Raw genomic sequence first — 27,752 nt, forward strand, 5'->3', positions numbered from 1 at the left:
AATTGTTGTAACTGACCTATCAATCTGATAGAGTCAGGAAGCCCGTTCCAAGTTTCTACCAGTTTGTAAGCGAAAGATTGACTAAGTTTCCCGGCCGATTTAATTCCTTTAAAGGATGGGAACAGTAGTTTATATCTCTGTGCATTCCTCGAATAGCAAGATCTAAGGGTATTCCAATATAAAGGGACCAGAGTGCTGAATATTCCGTAAAGAAGCTTAAAAATGACACATTCTGTAATATTGTAAATCAATAAAAAATATCATTGACTAACACTATCCTTCAAGAATTTATTGGGAAAAAGTGAGATATATAATCATAAGGTAATTTTGAACGTGTCCAAGCATTAACAGGCAATATCTTAGTTAAGTTAGAAACACAGAAAAACGAAGGCAGATAAAGACCTTATGGCCTATGTAGTCTGCCTATCCACGCCATCTACTATCCCTTCCACTCCCAAAGAGATTCAGTGTACTTGTACCAAGCTTTCTTGAATTCAGATACACTTTTTGTCTCCTGCCCAGAGAACATTATTCCAGATGCTCCTTGACCAATCTGCAAAAAAGCCTTCAATCTCCCACAGCCAATTCTATATGGAAGATTGGGCCAACATTGCTTAACGGCAATGTGACAGGGAGAACAACAGTTTCAGAAAACATTCAGTTGAAGTCACTGCAGCTCTGGGAGGTACCAACAGTTATTAGAACAAAGGGTTCACATACTTTTTTTTTTTACATGAAGATACAGACAGATTAATAAATATTCAACTTACAACCATTTGTCTGAGTTATTTATTCAGTGGGATTTAATCTAATTTGTACTAACACTTAGACCATTCTAGAGAGTTCACAAACTCTCAGCAATGCAGAAGCTTTTTGTAATTTTGCATAAATTTAATGAATTGTATTTTATTTATTTATTCATTTAATTTTCTATACCGTTCTCACAGGGGAGCTTAGAATGGTTTACATGAATTTTTCAAGTACTCGAGCATTTTTCCCTGTCTGTCTCGGCGGGCTTACAATCTATTTAATGTACCTGGGGCAAAGGGGGATTAAGTGACTTGCCCAGGGTCACAAAGAGCAGTGTGGGTCAGCAGGGTGCTGAGGCTGTAACTTTAACCACTGTGCCACTCTAGAAATCATAATATAGTAAAAGTGAGCCAAGTATAAGACAATCAAGCCATTGTGACATAACTAATAAGTTTGGCTCTTAATGCTTCATTCCACCAATGCCTATGACATCACAGTACCAGCTCTGATATCAGAGGCTGAAACTTTTCACACTACTATTTATTCACTTTTCTATACTGTTATCCCAAGGGAGCTCAGAACGGTTTATATGAATTTATTCAGGTACTCAAGAATTTTCCCGCCGTCCCAGCGGGCTCACAATCTATCTGATGTACCTGGGACAATTTGGGGGATATATTAAAAACCGCTTTCAGTAGTCTTTTGCTAAAAGGCAGGTTAAAGGGTAAATGGAAGAAACATGTTTTATACATTCCAGATGATTCCAGTAGGTGTACAATAAGTTATTGTACTTGTCTACCTCAGATCAAAGAGTCAGTCTTTCCTAGAATTTATGTCTACCGTTATAGAATACATCTGATGAATGCACAAGTTAGGTGCAAGGATATATGTCTGGTTTTCCCTGGCCTAAATGGGTACAACTAAAAGTTATGTGATGCATCGGAGCTTAGTGCAATTCTATAAGGTATGTGTTGTACCGGGCCATGGTGTGCCCCCACCTGGAATACTGCGTCCAACACTGGTCGCCATACATGAAAAAGGACATAGTACTACTCGAAAGGTTCCAGAGAAGAACGGCAAAAATGGTTAAGGGACTGGAGGAGTTGCCGTACAATGAGAGGCTAGAGAAACTGGGTCTCTTCTCCCTTGAAAAGAGGAGACAGAGGGGACATGATCGAAACATTCAAGATATTGAAGGGAATTGTCTTAGTAGAGAAAGAGAGATTGTTCACCCTCTCCAAGGTAAAGAGAACGAGAGGGCACTCTCTAAAGTTGAAAGGGGATAGATTCCGTACAAATGTAAGGAAATTCTTCTTCACCCAGAGAATGGTAGAAATCTGGAATGCTCTTCCGGAGACTGTTATAGGGGAAAGCACTCTTCAGGGTTTCAAGAAAAGGTTGGATAAGTTCCTGCTGGAACAGAACATACGCAGGTAATGCTAGTCTCAAATAGGGCACTGGTCTTTGACCTAAGGGCCGCCGCGTGAGCGGACTGCTGGGCACGATGGACCACTGGTCTGACCCAGAAGCAGCAAATCTTATGTTCTTATGTGTGTACCTTTTATTGATTCGTGCTAAATGCAGTTCTAGTCACACTGAACTAAATCCTCAGTATGTAAATGCAAGAGGGGCATGCATGGGGTGGGGTGGTAAGGGATTATCCAATATTTATGCTCTAACTTACAAAATAATATAAGTTACATGCCAGAGTGCTGCAGTTAGGGATGTGCATTTGGCATGCCTATATGTAGGTATGTAGATGTCGTCTTACATTTTCTATAAAAATCTGGGTGCCCAGTCGCTGTTATAGAATTAGCAATCGGTGCGCTGCATATAGGTGACAAATTTGTGTACCCAGTAGAACTGTGCCTTAAGCTTTCTTACTTGAATGGCTTTGCAGTGCTCGCCTCAACCTTCCTATTATTTGATGGCGTATATAGCGAAAAGCTGGTATAGCACGTTTTAATAAACATGAAAACAAAAAGAGAATTTCTTACCGCCTTTGAAAAATCCAGACATCCAACTCCACGCTCAAAGGTCCCAAGGCCGATAACCTGAATCGTTGAAAGGCTGACAGAGTCCCATACTCTGACATGAGGATGTAAAGGCTAGGAATAAAAAATGATATGAAAGTTATTAGAAGCTAAAATATTTATACATGCCACAGAATAAAACACTCCTTATTAAACCCAAGTTAATTTCATCACATGCACTAATAAGTTATTTTGCCCCAAGCCCTTCTTTATAAAGCCCAACTTATCCCTTGAAAATGCAGTTTTGCTTCACAAAGAGTATCAATCATTACACAATAAAAATAAATGATACACTACAACATAAGTTTAGGAGAACTGGATGCTCCTGGCCACTTACTTGACAACAGAGCTTATGCCATTCCCAATGGAAAGAATGAACCTACTCACTGCCGATGCAACAACCACCACAAGAAGGTTTCTGAGCCTTATGCACTGAAGACCGATGCACAAAATTGCATACTATGCACTAACCCCCAAATTTGGACACACAGCACAGATGCACACACAAATTGATGGGTTAACAAGGTGTCAACAATCAGTTATCAATCGGTATTAATGTGGATTTGTGCTATTCTATAACACTGCACGCCTAAATTGTCTCTTCTGTACAACCCCATAGGGGGCATGAAAGGGTCAGAGGCACTTGTGGAATCAAGTAACAGTGTTATAAAATACTGGGGTTACGTGCCCAACTTGCACATACGGATTTACATAAGGTTTCAGTAGGACGTAATAGGGCAGAGTATGGTACTGGGGTTTAAGAAAGGATTGGACAATTTCCTGATGGAAAAAGGGATAGAGGGGTATAGATAGAAGATCACTACACAGGCCCTGGACCTGTTGGGCCGCGGGCGCGATGGACCTCAGGTCTGACCCAGCGGAGGCATTACTTATGTTCTTATAAGTTCTCATGCCCAAAATTGGGCAAAGGAATCTGCCCTAAGGGCCTGATTCTGTATAAGATGCCAATATCAGCGGCCATATAAGAAGCAGCCACCGATCCTGTGTCAATCACGCATCAGCGTCCTATTCAAAATTTGCAGTCCTACAATTAAGGCTTGCATCTACAGAGATGCGTACTGACACTTTAAGCCTGGCCAAGGCCACATCTGGGCGAAACCACACCCACGCACCACCTTGGGCATTCTTCAGCGTGGGTACGCATCTCTGTAGATGTGCTACAGAGGCCTACAATGTAGATGACCTGCCTCAGACACTTTAAAAAAAAAAAGCCAACATGTGTCCCGATTGGTTGCCAGATGGCAGATGGCCTACCGTTGCCTGCAATCAAGACGCACGTTTCAAGAATCAAGCCCTAAGTGCCTTTTATGGAAAGCGTTTAGCATGGATTTTCCTCGGCACCTAAATTTGAGCCCCATTTACTGAATCTGGCCCTAAGGTGAAATTCTACAACTGGGCGTCTCCGTTTAGCGGTCCCAAAGACACTCAATAGAAGCCTATTCTGTAGTGGAACTAGGGCACCCAGGGTTCCATTATAGAATACTGGCATAACTAGGTATCAGAATGCATAAAATTTGCATGCTGGCAGTTACACCAGCCATCGACCTAGCCTGGTGCGCCTGTAGGCATGTAAATGCAGTAGGACATGCATAACTTATAGTATTCTGTAGGTTACACACATATCTGGGAGTTCTTGCATTTATGCACCATGTAAATAAGCTCAGTAGTTAAGAAATGTTTCTACCGTCTTTGAATGATTAGATCTCTTGCCACCCTATTAGATCAATCATCATTAAATATTCTTATTCATTCCATTCGCTCGTTATTTCATGCTTGGATTACAGTAATGCACTATACAAAGGAATCACTAAGAAAGAAAGAAAACATCTTCAAATTATTCAAAATACTACCATTAAAATTATTTCAAAAGCATGTAAATACGATCATGTCACACCTCTTTTGATCAATGCTCACTGGCTTCCTATAGATCATCGAATTTCCTATAAAATAATGCTGCTGACTTACAAGACCAAAACTTCCAGCCAACCTGATTTTATTAACAGGATATTAATCCCCCATATCCCCCATCGTACATTTCGTTCATCTAATCAAAACTTGCTATCCTTCCCCTCTTTAAGATACATTAACACTATGCGCACTAGCATCTTTTCTGTTACAGCCCCCACCATCTGGAATTCAGCTCCAAATTATATAAGAGAAATTACATCCCTGCATATATTTAAAAGTAACTTGAAGGCCTTTCTTGTTAAAGACGCATTTGGTGTACAATAGTCCTTCTAAGGACGGTAATGGAAATCTGTTCCTTGCCATTTTTTAATCATTTTAGCTTATTTTACATTATTCCATACTATTTATATTTTGTTCTGGTCCCTCTTCCCTTCTCTTTCTCTTTATACAAACTGTATTTCTGCCCTTCTCCATCTTGTATCGGTAAGTTAATGTTTGTCAGTGCATTGATTGTTTTTAGCATTGTTTGTAATTTGTTTTTAATGTACGTTCTTATTATACTTTGCTTTTATATTATGTAAAACCACTTTGAATTTTAATAAGGTGGTATATCAAATTTAAAAATAAACCTGAAATCTGTTTAGGTGCCCTGCTGGTACTTTCATGGTCAAGTGTACATTTATGAGCATAAGTGTTATTATTCTAGACATTTATGCGGAAGGGATACATAATATGGGTACTCAAATTATAAAATTGCTCTTTAAATGCTTAGGGTGAGATTCTGTATATGGTGTAAAAAAAAATGCACATTAACAAAAAACATTCCAAAACGTTCTCTTATAAATCTCTTAAAAGAGTAATAACAAACAAACATGTAATATGTCCCCTATACACTACCAAAGGCTTCCTGAAAATAATAAACCTTCAAGCACTTACAAAAGGATAATAATACAGGAATCTGATGAATCTGTTTATAGAATACATTTACAATGTTGTATGTATAAATTCCAATTAGCTCCAACAATTGCTTGCTAGTGGTCAATTATTGTTGATTGGCTCATTAAACAAGTTGCAAGCAATTTGGCCATGCAGCCAAATTTGCATGCCAAACTTTAGTCACCTTATATAGAACTTGGGGGTCAGCGTGCACAGAACATACTCTGAAAATATTTGTGTGCACATCCTAAACTAAACTAAATTAAACCTTAAGTTTATATACCGCATCTTCTCCACAGATGTAGAGCTTGGCACGGTTTACAAGAACTTAAATATAGGAAGAGCAGAATAAAGGGTTGGGGTTGCGTAAAGGGGGGAAGAGAAAATTATATTTTTGTGAAAAGCCAAGTTTTCAGGTACTTACGGGATAATTGGAGGGAGTTCAGGTTCTGTAGTGGGACAGTAAGATTGTTTTGAAAAGTAGGGATTTTCCCAGTTTACCCGCATAGATAATACCATGTAGAGAGGGGAAGGATAGTTTATGTTTTTAGGTGGGCCTGGTGGAGTCAGGAATTCAGGAGTTATAAGATAGTGGGATGGGGGGGGGGGGGGGGGCGAGGATGCCGTGAATGATCTTAAAAGCCAGGCAGGTACATTTGAAATGAACTCTGGAAATCACTGGGAGCCAGTGAAGTTTGGACAGAAGTGGGGAGACATGATCAGATTTGCGTTTTGCGAAGATCAACTTGGCCGCAGTGTTCATACATGCATGTAAATTTTCAATAGAAAAGTAAAATTAGGACCACAGCTTGTAGGACCTACCATCTTTATACATTTTTCTCCAAGTGCTATTTATTACATGCTTGTTAAGGTCAAAAATTTAAAACCCACTTAGAACCAGCTAACTTATGAGTTTGCATTGTATACAAAAAGACTGCCTACTTGAAGGAATTATTTGTTCAATGGTGGCAATGTGATTGCTGGAGTTGTTACATAAGTGAAGATGACAGGTGAGAGACAGAGGGGAGGAGAGAGACAAAAAGGGCATGCACAAGACAGAAGAGGAGAGGTCATTTAGCAGCAGGTGAAACCAGAGGCCTAGGCAGAAAGATGACAGAAGAATAAAGGAGAGCAAGATGGCAGTGTTTGTGGATCTGTAGGCCCATAAGCACTCTACTAGAACTGCCAGAAGAAGTAATTCACATGTACTGTTTAGGCCTAGTGGCCATTACAGCCCTATATGAAAAGTTAAAAGCCAACATTCATCCTCAACCAACCAGGTCTCATGCCATACCTGGGTTTGTCAAACTGTTGAACTTGTTACACACTCTATCCTCTGGGGCATTTCAAACCACAGTAGTTACATCAAGTCAATTAATAAATCACAATAAATAAATACAGTTGGTGGAATGGAGGAGAGCACTTTCACCAGATGTTTCCACTAGATACTATAGGCAATGCACAAATAACTGAGGTTTGGATAGGTTCCTAGACGATAAGGGGATTGAGGGGTACAGATAGGAGTTGAGGTAAGTTATAGGAATAGACAGGGACCACAGCACAGGTGATAGACCTGGAGGGCCGCCGCGGGAGCAGACCGCTGGGCGGGATGGACCTCTGGTCTGACCCGGCGGAGGCAAATTCTTATGTTCTTATATCCCAATCAGATAACAAGGCAGAGCCTCCAAAACCTGATATACAGTACAGTGTATACAGCAAACGGCATGCATGCATTGATTTCTTACACCAAGAAGTAAGCCCAAGGAGGCCTCAATGATGAGACAATCAAGGCACAACAAAGGAGTCGTGAGGATGAGATGGCAATAATTCAGCCAAGGGGATAAAGTTCAAAGTTCACTTTATTGAGTGTTCGCAGTACTTCTATCAATAAAGTGAACTTTGAACTTTAGACCTGTGGCTGAATTATTCACATCTCATCCTCACGACTCCATTGTTGTGCCTTGATTGCTTACACAATATCCACTCTCTACACAACTTTATTGTAGAAAAGACTTGATCCAACTCTCAAAATCTTCTTATTATATCCCCCATTTGTGAATTTTCTATAATACCTGTGAATCTACCTTTTCCGTCATGGTTCCGACTCTATGGAATGCAATGCCCAATGAACTCAGACTTGAATCTTCTTTAGTGGTATTCAAATCTAATCTAAAAACTTCTTTTTTGAGATGCTTTTAATACAGGTTAAAAAAACATATAAAACTTATAAAACAAACAAATTGTTGATCCTATGACGAACGGGTTCTGTGATCTGATTCACATGAACTAACGGGCTCTTTAGCCCTCTGAGGATCATGAAAAGTCGAAAATAATAAATATTTGGTCTTTTTGGACTATTATTGATTATAATGACTGGGTGTGGTGTATATTGAAGCTATAATTATAGTCCAGTCAACGAATAGCCTTTTGTATTAATTCAATACAGGTTAGCCATCTCACTCCATCAGACAAAGAGATTCCCTCATCTACTGTACTTTCCCTCCCTGACACCCTTTTCTAAAGCAAATTTTTATTGTAACCTTATCTCCCTCCCCCAACTTCCTTCCTGGACTTTTGTCAGTCATGTCTGTTTGCCTCCCCTTTTCATGTTTTAGATTATATTTTATTTTTTTCTTTATTAACCTGCTGTAAACTATCTAAATATTCGGGATAAACTTGGAAACTTGGGACACTTACTCACCCTCAATCCATATATTAGGAATAAATGGATAAAGGATACTGTTCATAATACATAAAAAGGTGTACAAGACAAAACACAAACAACATAGGCATCCATTTTTTTTTCAATCTCTTGGAACACTACTTTACTGTCCTCCTTTGGGGTCCTTTCGGGGCCTATGTGTTGGACTCATGGTTTTGAAATGACGAATGTTAAGAGGAAGAGAGGAATGAGCATCTTTCATTTCACAGATATTGGTTATTTTTTATAGTGGTGACAAGCTATATAAAGCTCAAACAGAAATTATGACCGGACATTATAATTTATGTGTTAGCATGCATATTATCTGCACACCACGGTTTAGTGGGCATGCTAGAACATCTTGTGCATTGCCCTGCAAATATCACTTTACTGTACGGTAACATTTTCTCTGCATGTTGTAGTGCACGGTTCTCTTTGTTCGGGAAGTTGAAAGCCAAACCAATGTACAACCATTATTTACCTTGATTACTTCAACTCAGCAAAGCTAAATTAGCGATTCAAATTCCTACTGCTCAATCTAATTGCTTGCTGTGTATGAGCCTGTTCAAAGCAGAGACTCACGCTGAGCTTGGCAAACATATTGTAAAAGCTTGCCAAACCTTGTAGGTTCCCATAACTCAAATAGCTGGATTTCCCTCATTCACGAAAGGCAACTTAACCCTCCACTGCCTCAAGTACAAAATTTGGACGGTAGGCCATCAAGGGCAGAGAAATACCTAGCGTATCTAAATGGATCATACCTTGACATCTGGATTTACTATTATGTATTCCACTTTATAGGTAGCAGGACCAAAACTTTGGAATATATCGCCCTTCTTGTTTAGGGATGTTTAAAAAGGCTTTGAGAACTGTCCTAGTCTAGAGTGCATTCATGAAGCGGAATAATTTTGAAAACTGTGCATAGCACGGATACCTGTTAATTTGTTTTGTTATATTTGATATTTGTAACTAATCATTTGAGATATACTCAATCTAAAATATCTATGCGCACAGGAAAACCTAAGAACCGGGTCATTTTATTTAAGCTAATGCTGAATGCAACTAAAACCAATGTTCTTTGGTTTACAAACCAAACTGAACATCTTCTCAGTGTGATATAAATTAATCATAAAAAATATCTAATGGTAGAAATATCTTCCAGCATATTGGGAATAACCTTGGATTCAACTTTCTCTTTTGAGATACGAGTTGACAGTTTGTTCAGGAAAATTTTTTTCAAACTAAAACAACTGAGAACCATGAGAGTTTATTTTCATAATCATCATTTTAGGCAATTGGTTCAGAGCTTACTTTTATCTCAACTGGCCTACTGTACTGTTTTATATCAGGGCATGTAGTTATAATTAAGGAATTAGCCAACTGCTACAAAATACAGCAGCTCGAATGATTATTATACAAGGTAAATTCACTCATGCTTCACTGATATTGAGGGAATTGCATTGGCTGCTACTTCAAGCGTGTATTATATTCAAATCTTGTTGTATTATTTTAAAGATTTTTTAATGGTTTAACCCAGTGTTTCTCAACTCAGTCCTGGAATACCCCCTTGCTAGTCAGGTTTTCAGGCTATCCACAATGAATATGCACAAATTTGATTTGCATACATTGTCTCCATTATAAGGAAATTTCTTTCATGCATATTCATTGTGGATAGCCTGAACACCTGACTAGCAAGGGGGTACTCTAGGACTGAGTTGAGAAACACTGGGTTAACCTCATTACAGGCTGTTTATTTGATCTCTTTTTCACTTAGAATAAGTTCCAGTCGTACTTCACAATGAATGGACCTAATTGGTCCATCTTTTATAGGAATTAGATTTAAAAAGCTCTTTGAAAATTCATTTTCCTATCAACCTGGTCAAATCTGGAATACATTGCCTTATACTTTAAAGAATCAATATTCTTATATTTATTTATTTAATTTATATACCGTCTATATCAGGGGTGCCCACACTTTTTGGTCTTGCGAGCTACTTCTAAAATAACCAAGTCAAAATGATCTACCAACAATAAAATTTTAAAAAAACACAACGCACACTGTAAGCATAGAATTGTTAATTATCATTCCTATTCCGGGGTTTTTTCAAAGAGGTCAAAGCAGATGACTCTATGCACTGTAACAACCATACAAAAATAGACAAATACCCACCCCCTCCCTTTTTACTAAACCACGATAGCAGTTTTAGCGCACGGAGCTGCGCTGAATGCCCAGCGCTGCTCTCGACGCTCAAAGGCTCCCTGCGCTAAAAACCTGTATTGCGGTTTAGTAAAAGGGGACCATATTGTAAAATATAGAGAGCAGATATAAATTCAGACACATTTTGATCACTAAATTTAAAATAAAATCATTTTTCCTACCTTGTCTGGTGATTTCATGAGTCTCTGGTTGCACTTTCTTCTTCTGACTGTGCATCCAATCTTTCTTCCCTTCTTTTAGCCTGTATGCTTCCTCTCCTCCTGACCTCATTCCCCCCCCCAACGTTTTCTTCTTCTCTCCCTGCCCTCTCTTTCTTTCTCTCTTCATGCCCCCTTTCTTTTTTTCTGTTTCTCTTCTTTCCTTCCGTCTCCCTGCCTGCCCTCTTTCTCCCTCCCTGCCCTCCCCCAAGCCACTGCCACTGCCGCTGCCATCGGATAACAGGCTCCCAAAGCAGCCCGCCGCCGGCCAAGCTCTCCTTGCTTCGGGCCCATCAGCATTCCTCTCCCCGACGTCAATTTTCCCGTCGGAGAGGAAGTTCCGCTGGCCAGAACTTCCTCTCCGACGGCAGAATTGACGTCGGGGAGAGGAAGGCTGATCGGCCCAAGATCGACCTATTGGGAGAAATGCTGCCGGGTCCTGCCTTTGAGGAAACAGAAAGTAGGCAGGACCTGGCAGCAAGAAGAGCAAATCGCAAGCTTCACTGACCTGTCTCCCGCTTTAGCCCGCGAATGGGGCTCTAATATGTGCGTGCCGGCTTCCCTTCTCTCTCCCCCCCCCCCGGACATAACTTCCGGTTTCAGAGGGAAGAGAAGGGAAGCCGGTATAAGCACACGTTAGCCCCCGGAGCATAAATTCTCCAAGCCGGTTTTTTTTTTTTTGTATTTTTTTAATGTTGAGCAGCGGAGGCAGCAGCAGAATTCAGGAGCAGGCCAGTCAGGAGGGGAAAAAAGAGAAGGGAAGAAGGGAACCCGCTCTGCGATCGACTGGGGTCGCCTGAGCGAGCGACCTGTCGATCGCGATCGACGTGTTGGGCACCCCTGGTCTATATCTAGACGGTTTCCACAGAAAGCATACATAACATAAAATCAACTTATTGTATGTTATTTTGGAAGGGTTTGAAAACCTGTTTGAAAAATGTATTATGCTGGAAGACTAACCCCCACTTTTACCAAACTGTAGCGTAGTTTTTCGCACCGGCCACGACGGTAATAGTTCCAATGCTCATAGAATTCCTATGAGCGCTGGAACTGTTACCACCATGACCGGCACTAAAATCCACGCTATGGTAAAGGAATGCATGCTGGGTAAAGAAATATAAATTGATAATAAACCTGAGCAAAGTCTTAGATTAGAGACTGATGTAGAAGAACACTCTTAGCAGCTGTAAGCCACTGTGGACCTTTATAGGGATTAACCCCCAAATTCTGTATACACTTCTCCCTCCGTATTTGCGGTTTCCGCAATCGCGGTTTCGATTATTCACGGTTTTTAGCTTGCTGACTCCTCTCCCCCAATTACATCAGCTTGCATAGATAAAATCGCCGAGTCCAAGCGTTTACAGAGAAAATCGCTGATTCCCGGCACTTTCCTCACCGTGTTTTGCCTCTCCTTCAGGAACTGGCCAGGTCTCCCACCATGTTATTCGCGGTTTCACCATATTCACGATGGTTTTTAATAGAAAACAGAGAATAACATATGAAAAAGTTATTCACGGTTTTTATGTATTCCCCTATCACAGCGAATACGGAGGGAGAAGTGTTTGTGCACACAACTTAATTGTTTAACAAGCCTAACTGGCACTGATAACTGGCAGTTAACATTTCACAACTGATGCTAATTGGAACTAATTAAAATTTGCAAACACAATTTGGTCAGCATAGCCTGTAAAGTGCTGTGCGCCAATTCTAGTGTGCGAATCTGAAAGGGGGGCATGGTCAGATTTATTTATTTATTGAGATTTATAAATGGATTCACCCAAGGCGGTTATATAATATACCTGATACATGGACAAGTTAGGCGCCTGTTTTCCTTGGCCTAAATGTGTACGTCCTAAAAGTTATGGACAATTCTAAAAGGTGCACATACCTTTCACAGAATTGAGCTAAGCGCTGTTCCAGTGGGCACAGAATTTAGCCCTAGTGGCATAGCGAGGGTATGTGGTGCCCCAAGGTGGTGGTGCCCCTCCCCCGCTTCCCCCCCCCTGCTGCGCACGCACCCCTCTTCCCTTCCACCGTACCTTTATCATTTTCCAGGCGAGAGCAACAGCACGAACTTGCTGTCCGCGTCGTGTCGCGGGGCCTGGAAGCGACATCAGAGAGAGGCGACACTGACACGGGCAGCAAAGTTTGTAATGCTGCTCATGCAGAAAAAATTAGAGGTACGAGGGAAGGGGAACACGCACATGGGGGGGGGGGACAGAGAGGAGGGTGGGTGCCTGCGCTTTTTACAAAGATTGTGGCCCTCTTTAATTAAGGTGTGCTAAGCGTTTTAACACGAATTTAGCACGCGCTAAATCAACGCGTGCGTTAACCGCTAACGCGTCCATAGGATAACATGCACGCGTCAGCATCTAGCGCGTGTTTAGCAAACGCTAATATTTACTGCGCGCTAAAAAGCATAGCGCACTTTAGTAAAAGGGGGGGGTGTCCAGAGCGGACCACCCCCCCATCCCACTTACTATGCCAGTGTTTGGCCTTATGTAAGTTAGAAGTGTCAATTTAGATTAGATGAGATATATGTGATAATGTTATAATTATATTATGCATGTTTCTTTTGGAATCAGCCAAGGATTTTTTTTAGATTGCGCCGCATATAATCTTTTAAAATAAATATTCTGGTAGGGGGTGGTGGATAGAGGAGGCTGCAGGCTTGTCAGGAACAGGAATGTTGGCCTTTGGGCCTTCATACTTGATTAGCAAATTCCGCATTTGAGTGAGAGAAAGCTGTGTGCAAATATGCAGTGCCTTTTTTTTTTGTACAGACAGAAAACCTCCATTCGTCAACAGCCACCATTTATACCAGTTATTATTTCACAAGTAACGCCGCCAGCATGCTTACCCGTCCATCTTTATCCACACCTGCAATCTGCCCCGTGGCCATCCTGATCTTATCTGGATGAACTGCAAGACTAGGAAAAAGGATCATCAATAATACAGCAAGTCAGACTGACCAGGTTCCAGTAAATGATGATAAAAAAAACCATTATTTCTAATAATGGGAAATAGTTCAATATCTAGCATTCAGTTCCTTAATATCACAAAATAATGCCCTATTATGTATTTTAATTTATTTTGATATTCCTTAAATAATACAAATTATAATAAAAATTAATTTCTAAAATATGAATAAATATTCAAATATTGAGTGATGTGCTCAGTACACTTTTTTCACAGGCATATTCGAGGATATTAGGGCCACGATAATGAAGGAAACCATCATAGCACACAAATGTTCCCTAATAAACCAACTTACACCCCCCCACCCCCATAAATGTTTGTCAGCAAAAGAGCTCAGGGTTGCGTCTGGGAGGCCTTTGAACATGCATGAACACTGACGTAATGAGGTTGTGTGCAAGCGTGCGACATCATTGCGTTGACATCCGCACATGCTCGGAGGCCCTCTTGATTTAGCCCCGAGCTTAGGGAAGACAAGACGAAGTTCATGTGGGGGACGGGGCTGGGTAACAGCAGGGCAGGGCCACGTGTCCTCTTTTTTGGTGTGCCATGAAAAATATTAGCTCCATTAGTGTGCCGAAGCTATCCCACCCCCCCAAAAAAAAAAAAATAACACTTGCGAGACACTGATATAGAACATAGCTGGAACTTTTTAAATCTTTCTGTGTGCTACTGGAAAATTTGAGATTCATCTTTCAGGACAAGTAAGAAAATCTCACTGGAATCAGTTAGAAAACTAATAATAGGAATATAGATATGCTATAATTCAAACATACCCAGAACAGAAAGATTTGCTAGCTGCTCTGAGTCTGGTCTATAAAACAGCACAACAGCTTCACACACTGTTTATATCACACTTGCAACTGAGGTCTATTATACCAACCATTTAACACAGTCTGTGTGGCCAAGATAGTGCCGCTGAGTTCTTTCTTCATAGTTAAACAGCACCACTACTGATGCTATAAAGTACACTATTTCTCCAGTAGGCAGTAGGTAAACATTGGCACGACAATCTCTACCACGATAGCCATATCTTTTGCGCAGGGAGTCAAGGATTTTAACCATACATTTAATCAGACTTATTTGACCAGAATCTAATTGGAACCCAACACAAAGATTTTCTGACAGAAAAATATACAATGTGTCAGGAAGTGCACGGAAGAGGCCCTACCGGCGGAGAGTTTACTGCACTTCTTCCTGAGTGGTCATAGCACCAGTATTTGGCTCACTGCCAGGGCTAACGCAAGGGACAGTGGCACCCAGAGCCAACTTTTGCATTGGTGCCCCCACAAGCAATTTGATATCTCTTCCTCCATTCCCTCCCTCATTGCCTGTGATTGACAAGTCCCCCCCCCCCCCCCACACCTATTCCCCACTGCTGGATCAGGTGAGGCACTGGCTCAGGGCGCTTCTGACAAAGGGTTGCCAAAATCCCAGTCCACCATCTATCTCTCTTGGAGTCTGAAGGTAGACCGGACTGTGAATCTGGACCTGAGCTACCAAGATGATAAAGGGGATGGAACTCCTCTCATATGAGAAAAGACTAAATAGGTTAGGGCTCTTCAGCTTGGAAAAGAGATATGATTGAAGTCTACAAGTGGAGTAGAATGGGTACAAGTGGATCGATTTTTCACTCCGTCAAAAATCACAAAGACTAGGGGGGGGGAGACACTCGATGAAGTTACAGGGAAATACTTTTAAAACCAATAGGAGGAAATATTTTTTCACTAGAGAATAGTTAAGCTTTGGAATGCGTTGCCAGAGGATGTGGTAAAAGCGGATAGCGTAGCTGGTTATTAAGAAAGGTTTGCACAATTTCCTGGAGGAAAAGTCCATAGTCTGTTATTGAGAAAGACATGGAGAAAGCCACTGCTTGCCTTTGGATGGTAGCATTGAATGTTGCTACTCCTTGGGTTTTGGCCAGGTACTAGGGACCTGGATTGGCCACTGTGAGAACGGGCTACTGGGCTTGATGGACCACTTGTTTGACTAAGTAAGGTTATTCTTATGTTCTTAGGCCTCTCTTGGTCCAAAGATTGAGCTGGCCCTGCTCCCTGCTTGAGCTCAGGGGGCTGCCCAGGCAGCTTCAGTAGCAGTCCACACCAGAAACTTAACCCAGGTTTCCAAATGGTTGTGCTCAGTGATAATCATTAGACCACTTGATCATCCCAATTTCAAACTTCTAGTGTCATGTCAAGCACTATAAATTCTACTATAAAGGCAGCTCACATGGAAACTCATGATGTAACGTGTTTTGCATAAAGTATTTCTACTAGTGAGCTCTTGTCTGATGAGAATTCCCAACCTGTCTTGTGTTCTCTTAAAATAGTCTTGGATCTAAATATAGAATGGACCAAAAACAGTCATCTGCCAGTTCATACCTAATACAAACCTCTAACCATTTCAAGTAAGAACCTGTTCTCCCTACTGCGAGGTGTTCTGTAAATGGTACTGGCCAACTACGACACCTTTCTTTTCAGCCAGGGAAAACTGATTGCCACATTCAGAGATAAGTGTGTGTGCGTGCGTGCGTGCATGTGTTTAATGTTTTAATGCTTTGCAAAGAATGCAAAAGTTTGTGCCTTGTCAAAACACAGACCTAGTTCTGTTTTAGCAGTCATCACAATCACATGGCTGAATGATTTTTTAGAACAGATTTAGTCAGGAAGCAGTAAAAACTTGGCAAAGGAGGAAAGTACAAGTTCTATTGCTAATGGAAAGCTAAACGTAAAAAAATATATATATATATATAACAACCTCTTAATTTGTTTGCCTATCAAAGCCCTTATTTTAAGAGCACCTCCATGTGTAAATAGCACTATTTACATGAGTAAGTCTGGCAGTATTCAAATCTAGGCTAAAAGCCCACTTTTTCAAGGTTGCTTTTAACTCCCACTCACTTCTAAAGTACCCATGTCTATTTTATCTTTCCCTCCGTATTTCCCTAACCCCTACTTGTCTGTTTTAATTAGATTGTAAGCTCTAATGTGCAGGGATTGTTTTTTACATGTTAATGTACAGCGCTCCGTATGTCTAGCAGCACTATAGAAAAGTAGTACACTTTTCCCTCTGTATTTGCGGTTTCAGCAATTGCAGTTTCGATTATTTACGGTTTTTAGCTTGCTGGCTCCTCCCCCCCAAATTACATCAGCTTGTATAGAGAAATTGCTGATTCCAAGCGTTTAAAGAGAAAATCGCTGATTCCCAGCACTTTCTTCACCGTGTTTTGCCTCTCCTTCAGGAACAGGCCAGGTCTGCCACCATGTTATTGCGGTTTCACCATATTCACAATGGTTTTAATAGAAAACAGCGAATAACGTGAAAAAGTTATTCACGTTTTTTCTGTATTTGCAGTTCTGTTAATCCCCTATCGCAGCGAATACGGAGGGAGAAGTGTAGTTGGTGCCAACATTGTGGAATATTCTTCCCACCGAGCTCACGACTGAATGGTCTTAAAAGAAATCTAAGGCATTGCTAAAATCTCATGTTGTTGTGGCAACCTTTGAGACTTTGTCACTGGGGAGAGGACTATGTCTCCCTAAGGCCCTCTTTTACAAAGACACGCTAAATCAACGCGTTTGCTAACTGCTAACGCGTCCATAGGATAATGTGCACGCGCTAGCATTTAGTGTGTGTTTAGCAAGCTAAAAAGCTTAGCGCACCTTTGTAAAAGAGGGGGTAAGAGTTATCTATTTTCTATCAGGTGGTTGTTTAAAAATGTGTATTTGCTTCTTTACTTTCCTATCATAATATTGGAGTTCTTTCCCATTTTATGTTGTTTTATTTTGTAAACTGCTGTGCTCTGATGAAGATAGTGGATGAAAGAAAGAAAAAAAAAGGGAAAACCTACCATTCAAATAAAGCCCTGAAGCAGCGGTTAACAACTTTTGAACCGCGAAACGCAGGCCACGTTGGAACAAACAGAAGCGGCTTAACTGCTAGGAGTGCTGTGCGTATGATCTGAAGCGAGATTGGAGGCCGAAAGTTTTGAAACGCAGCAGATAAGACTTTTGCCGTTGGGATTATTTAAAATATGCTGAGGCAACAGAGCTGCTTCAGGAAATTGGACTTCTGCCAGACTTATTTGATTTTCTTTTTCAATTTTTTCTTCCAGTTTATGAATTATTTTAAATTTTATTCCATTGTTTTTACCCCTATTCTTTTTATTTTATCAACTGAATTCTATTGTTTAACGATTCCTCCCTTCTCTTCCTTTTTTACATATTACTTTTTTCAAGTACCTTTCTTATTTCTAATCTTAATGTATATTTTCTGTAAACCGCTTAGAACCTAACGGATGTAGCGGTATATAAGAAATAAATTACATTACATTACATTACTTTAATTCATTTAGATATCATTTACATAGATGGTGCTCCTATCTATAAAGTTAGGAGTTTCTATGAATTATTCTGCATACTTCTCTCCTCTCCACTCCTTCCTGCCCTCCATAGTCCTCCCTACCCTCTTCTAACCCCTTCCTCTGTAATGTCGCCTAGAGCTTGTATAGGTATGTGTGACGCACAAATGGAAGAAATAAAATAAAATAAGTACTGTTATTAAGCACTGAAATATAATAATGTGCTTAATTTCATGGAGAGTGCTTTTCGTATGAAATAATATTATACTACCCACTAATATGAACTACTGATGAAAGAAAAAAAAACATAGGATAGAGAGCACTGTGAAATGCGTATGTGAACTAAGAAAGAAGGAGAGCAAACATAAGATACAGCTATATAGAAATATGGACACTGAAATGTGCTGAATATATAAGGATATAAAATATATTATGAAGATAAAAACATGAGAAAATGAGTTTCAGTGCTACAAAATCTAAGTGTGAATGAAGAAGATAAAAAGTATGGTGAAAATATTTTAAAGGTGATAAAAGAAACTATGAATTAAATCATGTTTTTTAAAAAATAAGAATTTAGATAAAGTAACAATAAAATATCATAATATTAATATGGGTGCATAGTGGAAAAAAGTCAGTGATTGATTTTCAGAGAACATAAAACATCTATTGTTATAGATGCTCAATGATAAAATAAACAGGTAGTTTAACGGTGGGTTAGGTAATATTATTAGGATTCAATGGAAAAGTAGGAATACTTTATAGTTTTATAGAGGTTGATCCATTAAGAAATATATTGTGTTTATGTTTCTATAACCATAAAGCGCTATCACCTCACGATGGAAGTGTAATGAGCCTTAGCCAATAGGGAGAGGAGGAAATAGTGGATGCTGCCGTCATGTTTCTATGTTTCTAAGTCAAGCAGTGTAATACATTACATTACATTAGAGAGTTCTAGCCCGCCATGACCTTGCGGTTCAAGGCGGATTACAAAAGAGTTATAGAAGGTGGGTTACAAAAGGAGATCTCTCGTCATTTCCAGTGACGGTAAAGCACAGTTACTTACCGTAACAGGTGTTATCCAGGGACAGCAGGCAGATATTCTTAACGTATGGGTGACGTCACCGACGGAGCCCCGGTACGGACCTTTTTAACTAGAAAGTTCTAGTTGGCCGCACCGCGCATGCGCGAGTGCCTTCCCGCCCGACGGAGGAGTGCGTGGTCTCCAGTTAGGATAAGCCAGCTAAGAAGCCAACCCGGGGAGGTGGGTGGGTCGTAAGAATATCTGCCTGCTGTCCCTGGATAACACCTGTTACGGTAAGTAACTGTGCTTTATCCCAGGACAAGCAGGCAGCATATTCTTAACGTATGGGTGACCTCTAAGCTAACAGAAAGGGAGGAGGGATGGTTGGCCATTAGGAAAATAAATTTTGTAACACAGATTGACCAAAGTGTCCATCCCGTCTGGAGAAGGCATCCAGACAGTAGTGAGTAGTGAATGTGTGAACTGAAGACCAAGTGGCCGCCTTGCAGATTTCCTCAATAGGCGTGGAACGGAGGAAAGCCACAGAAGCAGCCATAGCTCTGACTCTATGGGCCGTGACAGCTCCTTCCAGTGACAGGCCGGCCCGAGCATAGCAGAACGCAATACAGGCAGCAAGCCAATTGGACAGCGTTCGTTTAGAGATAGGGTGACCTAGACGGTTAGGATCGAAGGTCAGGAAGAGTTGAGGAGAGGAGCGGTGGGCCCTGGTACGGTCAAGATAGTATGCAAGGGCACGCTTACAATCCAGCGTGTGTAGCGCCTGTTCCCCAGGATGAGAATGGGGTTTTGGAAAGAAGACAGGTAGCACGATGGACTGATTGAGGTGAAAGGCTGAAACCACCTTGGGAAGGAATTTAGGATGGGTGCGCAGAACCACTTTGTCATGGTGAAAAACAGTGAACGGTGGATCGGCGACCAGTGCATGCAGCTCACTGACCCTCCTGGCAGAGGTGATGGCAATGAGGAAAAGCACCTTCCATGTGAGAAGTTTAAGCGAGGTAGTAGCAAGAGGCTCAAAGGGAGGTTTCATGAGGGCTGACAAAACCACATTGAGGTCCCAGACGACCGGGGGAGGCTGAAGAGGTGGTTTGATATTGAAGAGGCCTCTCATGAACCGGGAAACCAGAGGATGAGCCGTGAGGGGTTTTCCGAGGATAGGCTCATGAAAAGCAGTGATGGCACTGAGGTGGACTCTGATCGAGGTAGACTTGAGACCAGCGTTAGACAGAGAGAGCAAATAGTCCAGTACGGTCTCCACCGCCAATGAGGTGGGATTGTGTTGATGCAGGAGGCACCAAGAGGAGAACCGGGTCCACTTCTGATGGTAACATTGGAGTGTGGAGGGTTTCCTGGAGGCATCCAAAATGCGACGGACAGGCTGAGACAGGTTTTCTGGAGAGGTCAGCCCGAGAGAAACCAAGCTGTCAGGTGGAGGGAAGACAGATTGGGATGTAGCAGAGACTGATGCTGCTGCGTAAGCAGAGAAGGAAACACAGGAAGAGGAATGGGCTCCCTGGAGCTGAGCTGAAGCAGGAGGGAGAACCAGTGTTGTCTGGGCCACCGAGGGGCGATGAGAATCATGGTGGCGCTGTCCTTGCGGAGTTTGGACAGGGTCCGCAACATCAGAGGAAGTGGAGGGAAGGCATAGAGGAACCGATCCGGCCAGTCGAGTAGGAATGCATCCGGGGCCAGACGGTGTGGAGAGAAGAGTCTGGAACAGAACTGGGGCAGCTGATGGTTGTGAGGAGCTGCAAATAGGTCCACCTGTGGAGTGCCCCAGCGAGCAAAGATGGAGTGAAGAGTGGGAGGGTCCAGGGTCCACTCGTGAGGTTGAAGGATGCGGCTGAGCTGGTCGGCCAGGGAGTTCTGTTCGCCCTGGATATAGACAGCTTTGAGGTAAAGGTTGTGGGCTGTGGCCCATGTCCAGATTCGGAGGGCCTCCTGACAAAGGGGGCGAGATCCGGTGCCGCCCTGCTTGTTGATGTAATACATGGCGACCTGGTTGTCCGTGCACAGGAGAAGAACCTGAGGATAGAGAAGGTGCTGGAAAGCCTTGAGAGCATAAAACATGGCTCTGAGTTCCAGGAAATTGATGTGATGTTGACGCTCCTGAGGGGTCCAGAGTCCCTGGGTGCGTAGATCCCCTATGTGAGCCCCCCATGCATAGGGGGAGGCATCTGTGGTGATGATCATGGAATGAGGGGGTGGATGGAAAAGGAGGCCCCTGGAAAGATTTGAAGAGTTCAACCACCATTGAAGAGATCGCTGAAGAGACGATGTCACAGAGATGGGATGAGAGAGAGGATCCCTGGTCTGTGACCATTGGTTGGCGAGGGTCCATTGCGGTATCCTCAGGTGGAGTCGCGCCAGAGGAACCACATGGACTGTGGAGGCCATGTGGCCCAGAAGAATCATCATCTGGCGAGCAGGGATGGATGGTTGGAGGAGTACCTGTCGACAGAGGTGAAGCAGTGTCCGGTGCCGGTCGGCAGGAAGGAACGCTCTCATGAGGTTGGTATCGAGAAGTGCTCCGATGAACTGAAGGCGCTGCGTGGGAAGCAGATGCGACTTGGGATAGTTGATCTCGAACCCCAAGAGATTGAGGAAAGAGATGGTGTGGTGAGTTGATTGCAGCACAAGTGGAGATGTTGTTGCTTTCACCAACCAATCGTCCAAGTAGGGGAACACTTGTAGGTTGTGGGACCTGAGACAGGCCGCTACCACAATCAGGCACTTGGTGAACACCCTGGGTGATGATGCGAGACCAAAGGGTAGCACTTTGTACTGATAGTGGTGATTCAGTATCTGGAATCGGAGGTAGCGACGTGAAGCCTGATGGATTGGGATGTGAGTGTAGGCCTCCTTGAGGTCCAGGGAACATAGCCAGTCGTGTTGAGACAGAAGAGGATAAAGCGTGGCAAGGGAGAGCATCCTGAACTTTTCCTTGACCAAACACTTGTTGAGGTTCCTGAGGTCCAGGATAGGACGAAGATCCCCTGTTTTTTTGGGTACCAGGAAGTAGCGGGAGTAAAATCCCTGACCTCTTTGGTCTGGTGGAACTTCTTCGATGGCATTGAGAAGGAGGAGGGATTGGACCTCCCTGAGGAGGAGAGGAGTTTGGGAGGAGTGAGAAGCAGACTCTACGGGAGGATGGTCTGCAGGAAGAGTCTGGAACCTTAGTGAGTATCCGTGACGGATGATGTTTAAAACCCACAGGTCTGATGTGATGGCCTCCCAGCGTCGTAGAAAGATGGTGAGGCGGCCTCCGATAGGTTGAGGAAGAGGCAGCGAGGGTTGGAGACTGGCTATGCCCTGGAGAAACGAGTCAAAAGGGCTGAGGAGGTTTAGACTGAGGGAGAGTCTTGGCCGCCTGGTGAGACTGAGAGCGGGCCTGAGAGTGTTGTTGATGTTGTTGTTGGCGAGGCCGACGAGATTGTTGTTGAGGAGGATTAAGCGGCCTGGCAGAGAAACGACGTTGGTAAGAGGACTGAGGTCTGTATGGTCGTGTCGGTGGAGTCTTCTTTTTAGGCTTAATGAGGGTGTCCCATCTCGTCTCATGAGCCGAAAGCTTTTGTGTCGTAGTATCCAGAGACTCCCCAAAAAGTTCATCACCAAGACAGGGCGCGTTGGCAAGGCGGTCTTGGTGGTTTACATCAAGGTCAGACACTCTCAGCCAGGCAAGGCGTCGCATGGCTACTGCCAGAGCAGAGGCTCGGGAGGAGAGCTCGAAAGAGTCATAGATTGAGCGTACCATGAATTTCCTAAGCTGAAGGAGGGTGGAAATTTGTTGCTGAAACAATGGTACCTTGCGTTCAGGGATATATTTTTGCAGAGCAGAAAGTTGTTGTACCAGATATTTCATGTAAAAAGAAAAATGAAATGAGTAATTGTTGGCTCTGCTAGCCAGCATGGCATTCTGGTACAGGCGTTTTCCAAATTTGTCCATTGTTTTTCCCTCTCTGCCAGGAGGGGTGGAGGCATAGACACTGGAACCATGAGATTTTTTGAGAGTGGATTCTACTAGGAGGCTCTCATGGGGCAATTGGGGTTTGTCAAATCCCGGAATAGGGATGACCCGGTATAAGCTGTCCAGTTTCTTAGGGGCACCTGGGACAGTAAGGGGATTCTCCAAATTCTTATAAAATGTTTCCCGTAGAATATCATGGACGGGCAATTTGAGAAACTCCTTGGGGGGTTGATCGAAATCCAAGGCTTCTAGAAAAGCCTGGGATTTCTTGGAGTCGGACTCAAGTGGAATGGAGAGAGCCCCAGACATTTCCCGAAGGAATTTTGTAAATGAGGACTGCTCGGGTTTGGATGTGGATTCAGCCATGGAGGGTTCCTCATCAGTGGAAGAGGCATCCTCCTCGGTACCGAGCGGGGATTGTTCCCATAAGTCAGGGTCCCTGATGGCCGGCTCAGTATGGCGGGTTTTAGAAAGGGACTTGCCAGATCTCATGGATACGGTACCGGGAGATGAAGAGCGGTGCCGATCCCTGTCCCGGGAGGAGTGGTGCCGATCCCGGTCCCGAGACGATCGGTGTCGATCTTGGGTCCGGGAGGGGTCCTCTGCCGCGCAAGTCTGAAGTACAGGCTGGGCAGATAAGACCGGCATGGAGGTGTTCATCGGTACCGAGGGGGTGGCCACTGGCGTAGTGGTGCGAGGCTCGGGCCGGACCGGTACCGGAAGGAGCGGTGCCAACAGGGTCGGGAGCAGTTCCTGAAGCTGGTGCTGTAGCTGCTCTTGTAATTTGTTCTGGAGAATGGCCGAGATACGGTCCTCCAATGGGGGCACCGGTACCGTTTTACTTTTCTTCGGTACCATCGGTGCTGCTCTACGCTCCGGCGATGAGGAGGCCGATGAAGAGGCACTCACCGTTATCGGAGCGGAGCGCTTGCGGGATTTGCATGACGTCGGAAGGATCGGTGTCACTGCCGTGGCTGGAGGGCGCTCGAGGGAAGTGGAAGGCTTCTTAGCCGGCTTACCTGGCGCTATCGACCCCGCAGAAGGATCAGGTGGTGTCGATGTTGACGGTGCCAATTTCGGCGGTGCCGTCGACGTCGGGGTCGGATCCATAGCAGAACCGGTGCCGAAGAGGAGATTCTGCTGGATTTGTCTATTTTTAAGTGTGCGTTTCTGGAGAGTCGCGCAGCGGGTGCAGGTGTCAGCCCGATGTTCCGGACCCAAGCACTGTAGGCACCAGTTGTGTGGGTCCGAAAGGGAAATCGGGCGTGTACACCGCTGGCACTTCTTAAAACCCGGCTGGGGGGGCATGAAGGGAAATACGGCCTCCGCGAAATCAAAGCCGGAGGCTTGTATGGTGGCAACAGGCCCCGCCGGGGCCGGTTGAAAAAGAAGGGAAAAAACAAAGTTTTTTTTTTTTTTTTTTTACCAATTAGAGAAAACAGAAAAACCCGAAGGGAAAAAGAGAAAAATCAGAAAAATTACGCGAGCGGGAAGGCAAAAAAGGAGTGTTCAACGGCCGTTGAAACCACATGCGTCTTCTTCGCTCCGCGGAAACGAAGAAACTGGAGACCACGCACTCCTCCGTCGGGCGGGAAGGCACTCGCGCATGCGCGGTGCGGCCAACTAGAACTTTCTAGTTAAAAAGGTCCGTACCGGGGCTCCGTCGGTGACGTCACCCATACGTTAAGAATATGCTGCCTGCTTGTCCTGGGATAAAGAGTAGATCAGGTAGTATTGGTGAGTCGGGAAGAAGATAGGAAGAGGAAGGTATTTGTGGTGTTAAGACTTTTTCAGGGATTTCTTGAAGAGTATAGTATTTATTTCTTTTCTGAACATCTTGTGCATTTACTAAAATAATAAACCATACATTGCAAACACATATGAACAGCAGTTTTATTTTAGAAAGCTGCTAATTACACATGGATATCCATACCACATTGCAATTTCAAAGGAGGCATTGTTTGAGTGAAGCATAGGTAGAAAAATAACCTGCACATGTACTACCTATCTCACAAAGGGAACATAAGAACTGCCATCTCCGGATCAGACCTTCGGTCCATCAAGTCCGGCGATCTGCACACGCGGAGGCCCAGTCAGGTGTACACCTGGTGTAATTTTAGTCACCCTCTATGCTTCTCGTAAGGAGATGTGCATCTAGTTTGCTTTTAAATCCTAGAACGGTGGATTCCGCAATAACCTCCTCTGGGAGAGCATTCCAGGTGTCAACCACTCATTGCCTGAAGCAGAACTTCCTGATATTTGTTCTGGACTTGTCCCCCTTTAGTTTCAGTCCATGTCCTCTTGTCCGTGTCACATTGGACATTGTAAATAATTTTTTTCCTGCTCTATTTTGTCGATTCCTTTCAGTATTTTGAAAGTCTCGATCATATCCCCTCGCAGTCTCCTTTTCTCAAGGGAGAACAATCCCAGTCTCTTAAGTCGTTCCTCGTATTCCCAGTTCTCCATACCTTTTATTAGCTTCGTTGCTCGTCTCTGCACCCTCTCCAGCAGTTTTATATCCTTCTTTAGGTTGGGAGACCAATGTTGAACACAGTATTCCAAGTGTGGTCTGACCATTGCCCTATAAAGTGGCATTATAACTTTCTCCGATCTACTCGTGATTCCTTTCTTTATCATGCCTAACATTCTATTTGCTTTCTTTGCCGCTGCCGCGCATTGTGCCGACGGTTTCAGGGTCCTATCTATCAGTACACCCAGGTCCTTTTCTTGTTCACTCTTGGGTGTACTGATAGATAGGACCCCCATCAAACTTTATTGGTGGTCGGTTAACATGGTGGAAAGCTAAAGTAAGGGGAAAACCCTTCGGGTGAAACATGTCGGCACGATAATCCCTGCGAGTTAGACCACTAATACTAATTAAGCTAAGTATTTCAACATCTTTATGATAAAGTTAGATATTTAAGACAAATTAAGTAGGACCCGGTGAGGAATTGGTACATAAAGCCAGATACAATGAAAAATCTTTGAGTATCGTGGTGGTACCTCTGAGAGTCTGTCTTCATTGAAATCACCAAAATCATTGTTGCAAGTGTGAGATTATAGGAGGTGATCTATAGTGAATCACCTTCTAATTTGTTATTTATTGAACTACAATTGCGACAGTTAGGTACCTTACACAACTTATCTTTGATCCATCTGAAGCCTCTTCCTCCTCCTCCACACTGCGAAGGCCTGCTCCCCCCGCAAAGGTCTGCCCCCCCCATGAAGGCACCCTTCCTCCTCCTCCCCGCCGCGAAGGCCTGCTCCCCCCGTGAAGGCCTGCCCCCCGCTGAAGGCACTCTTCCTCCTCCTCCCCACCGCGAAGGCCTGCATGTTCCCCCAGCTTCACCGTACTTACTTTAAGCAGCTAATACAGCAGCCTGCAGGATCGCTGGTGCTATAGCAATCCCTGCAACTGCCCATCGTCCTCAGCGGCATGTTCTCTCTGCCGCGATCCTGCCCCTGACGTCAGAGCAGGGGCAGGATCGTAGCAGAGAGAATGTGCCGCTGAGGATGATGGGCCTGCAGGATCTCTATAGCACTAGCAATTCTGCAGGCTGCCGTATTAGCCTTAAGGTAAGAGTAGGGAAGCTGGGGGAAGATGCAGGCCTTTCTGACTGATCCTCCCCCCTCAAGCAGGAGTGGAATTGGACGGCCAGCAATAGGCATCGCTTCTTTTCCTACTTTAGGAAAGCACGGGGGAAGGGTTGGTCATTGACTCGGGAGGCTGATTTTTTAAAAAATTGAATCGATTCACCTAATTCAAATTGGTGAATCAGGCAGCACTAGTGCACACTGTGACCTGCAGGAGCAGGTCAGGCCACAAAAGGCAACTCTTACACCTAAGCACTAGTTTTGTGTTTACTTTCTCCCTTACTTGTGAACCAAATAGGACCTTCCACTTACTATCTTTAAAAAATATTATTCTTTTTTTTACCTTAACTTGCAAATCATACAAAAAATGGCAAGAGACAGGCAATCTCCAACCATAATAGATTTTACTCTAAATTAAAACAGCAGATGCATGATTACAATGAACCTTTAATGACCATTATTGTTCTTGTCAACAACTTCTAAGTCAGTGAATGTGTATCACTTGCAGCAGGAGTACTTTCCAGCACTCATGCCAGATTTACAGAAAGCTGATGACGGCGATTTTTGGGAAGCCAGGAAATACCAAAATCAATAAGAGGAAAATAGGACAAGAGGTACACAGTTCAGCCTCAGTAGCATCAAACATCCATACACCCTTGGGAGGAAAACATTTTTAGATAAAAGATGGGTTTCATCTTGCTGCGTATTTCAAGTACTAGATTCATAAAGGAAGTCTTTCAACTTAGCGACTATTCTGAATAAACTAGACTGAAATATCGCTTCTGGGTATAAAAATAACTGGAGATAATTTGCATATAACAAGGATACACCCATTCCAGCTTCAGCTTCTCAGGAGGTAGTTCGGTCCTAATGTCATCGTAATTTTCCACGTCAGAAGGAATGAACATTGTGATTGGCCGACCCCGCATAAACATCTTGATATAATCTCCCTCTGTAAAAATAAAATATTATGAAAACACCCACTTCCACTGCATTATAATAAAGCGAAAACAGTGTGAACAAACCTTTACAGGCTGATATTTTATACC

The 27,752-nt window shown here is 43.3% G+C and overlaps 1 protein-coding gene across 3 annotated transcripts in view; it reads right to left on the reverse strand.

The window, feature by feature from the left end:
* EML4 (EMAP like 4) overlaps positions 1 to 27,752 on the reverse strand; it is a 401,831-nt gene that overhangs the window by 86,514 nt on the left and 287,565 nt on the right. For all 3 annotated transcript variants that reach the window (XM_033936381.1, XM_033936379.1, XM_033936380.1), the window contains 4 exons: positions 27,532 to 27,655; positions 14,624 to 14,773; positions 13,625 to 13,694; positions 2,748 to 2,858 (listed from right to left, as the gene is read on the reverse strand). In XM_033936381.1, coding sequence (XP_033792272.1) covers positions 2,748 to 2,858; positions 13,625 to 13,694; positions 14,624 to 14,773; positions 27,532 to 27,655 — 455 coding nt within the window. The remainder of the gene's footprint in view (positions 1 to 2,747; positions 2,859 to 13,624; positions 13,695 to 14,623; positions 14,774 to 27,531; positions 27,656 to 27,752) is intronic.

Source organism: Geotrypetes seraphini, chromosome 3 (assembly GCF_902459505.1).
Source record: "Geotrypetes seraphini chromosome 3, aGeoSer1.1, whole genome shotgun sequence".
Classification (NCBI taxonomy): domain Eukaryota; kingdom Metazoa; phylum Chordata; class Amphibia; order Gymnophiona; family Dermophiidae; genus Geotrypetes; species Geotrypetes seraphini.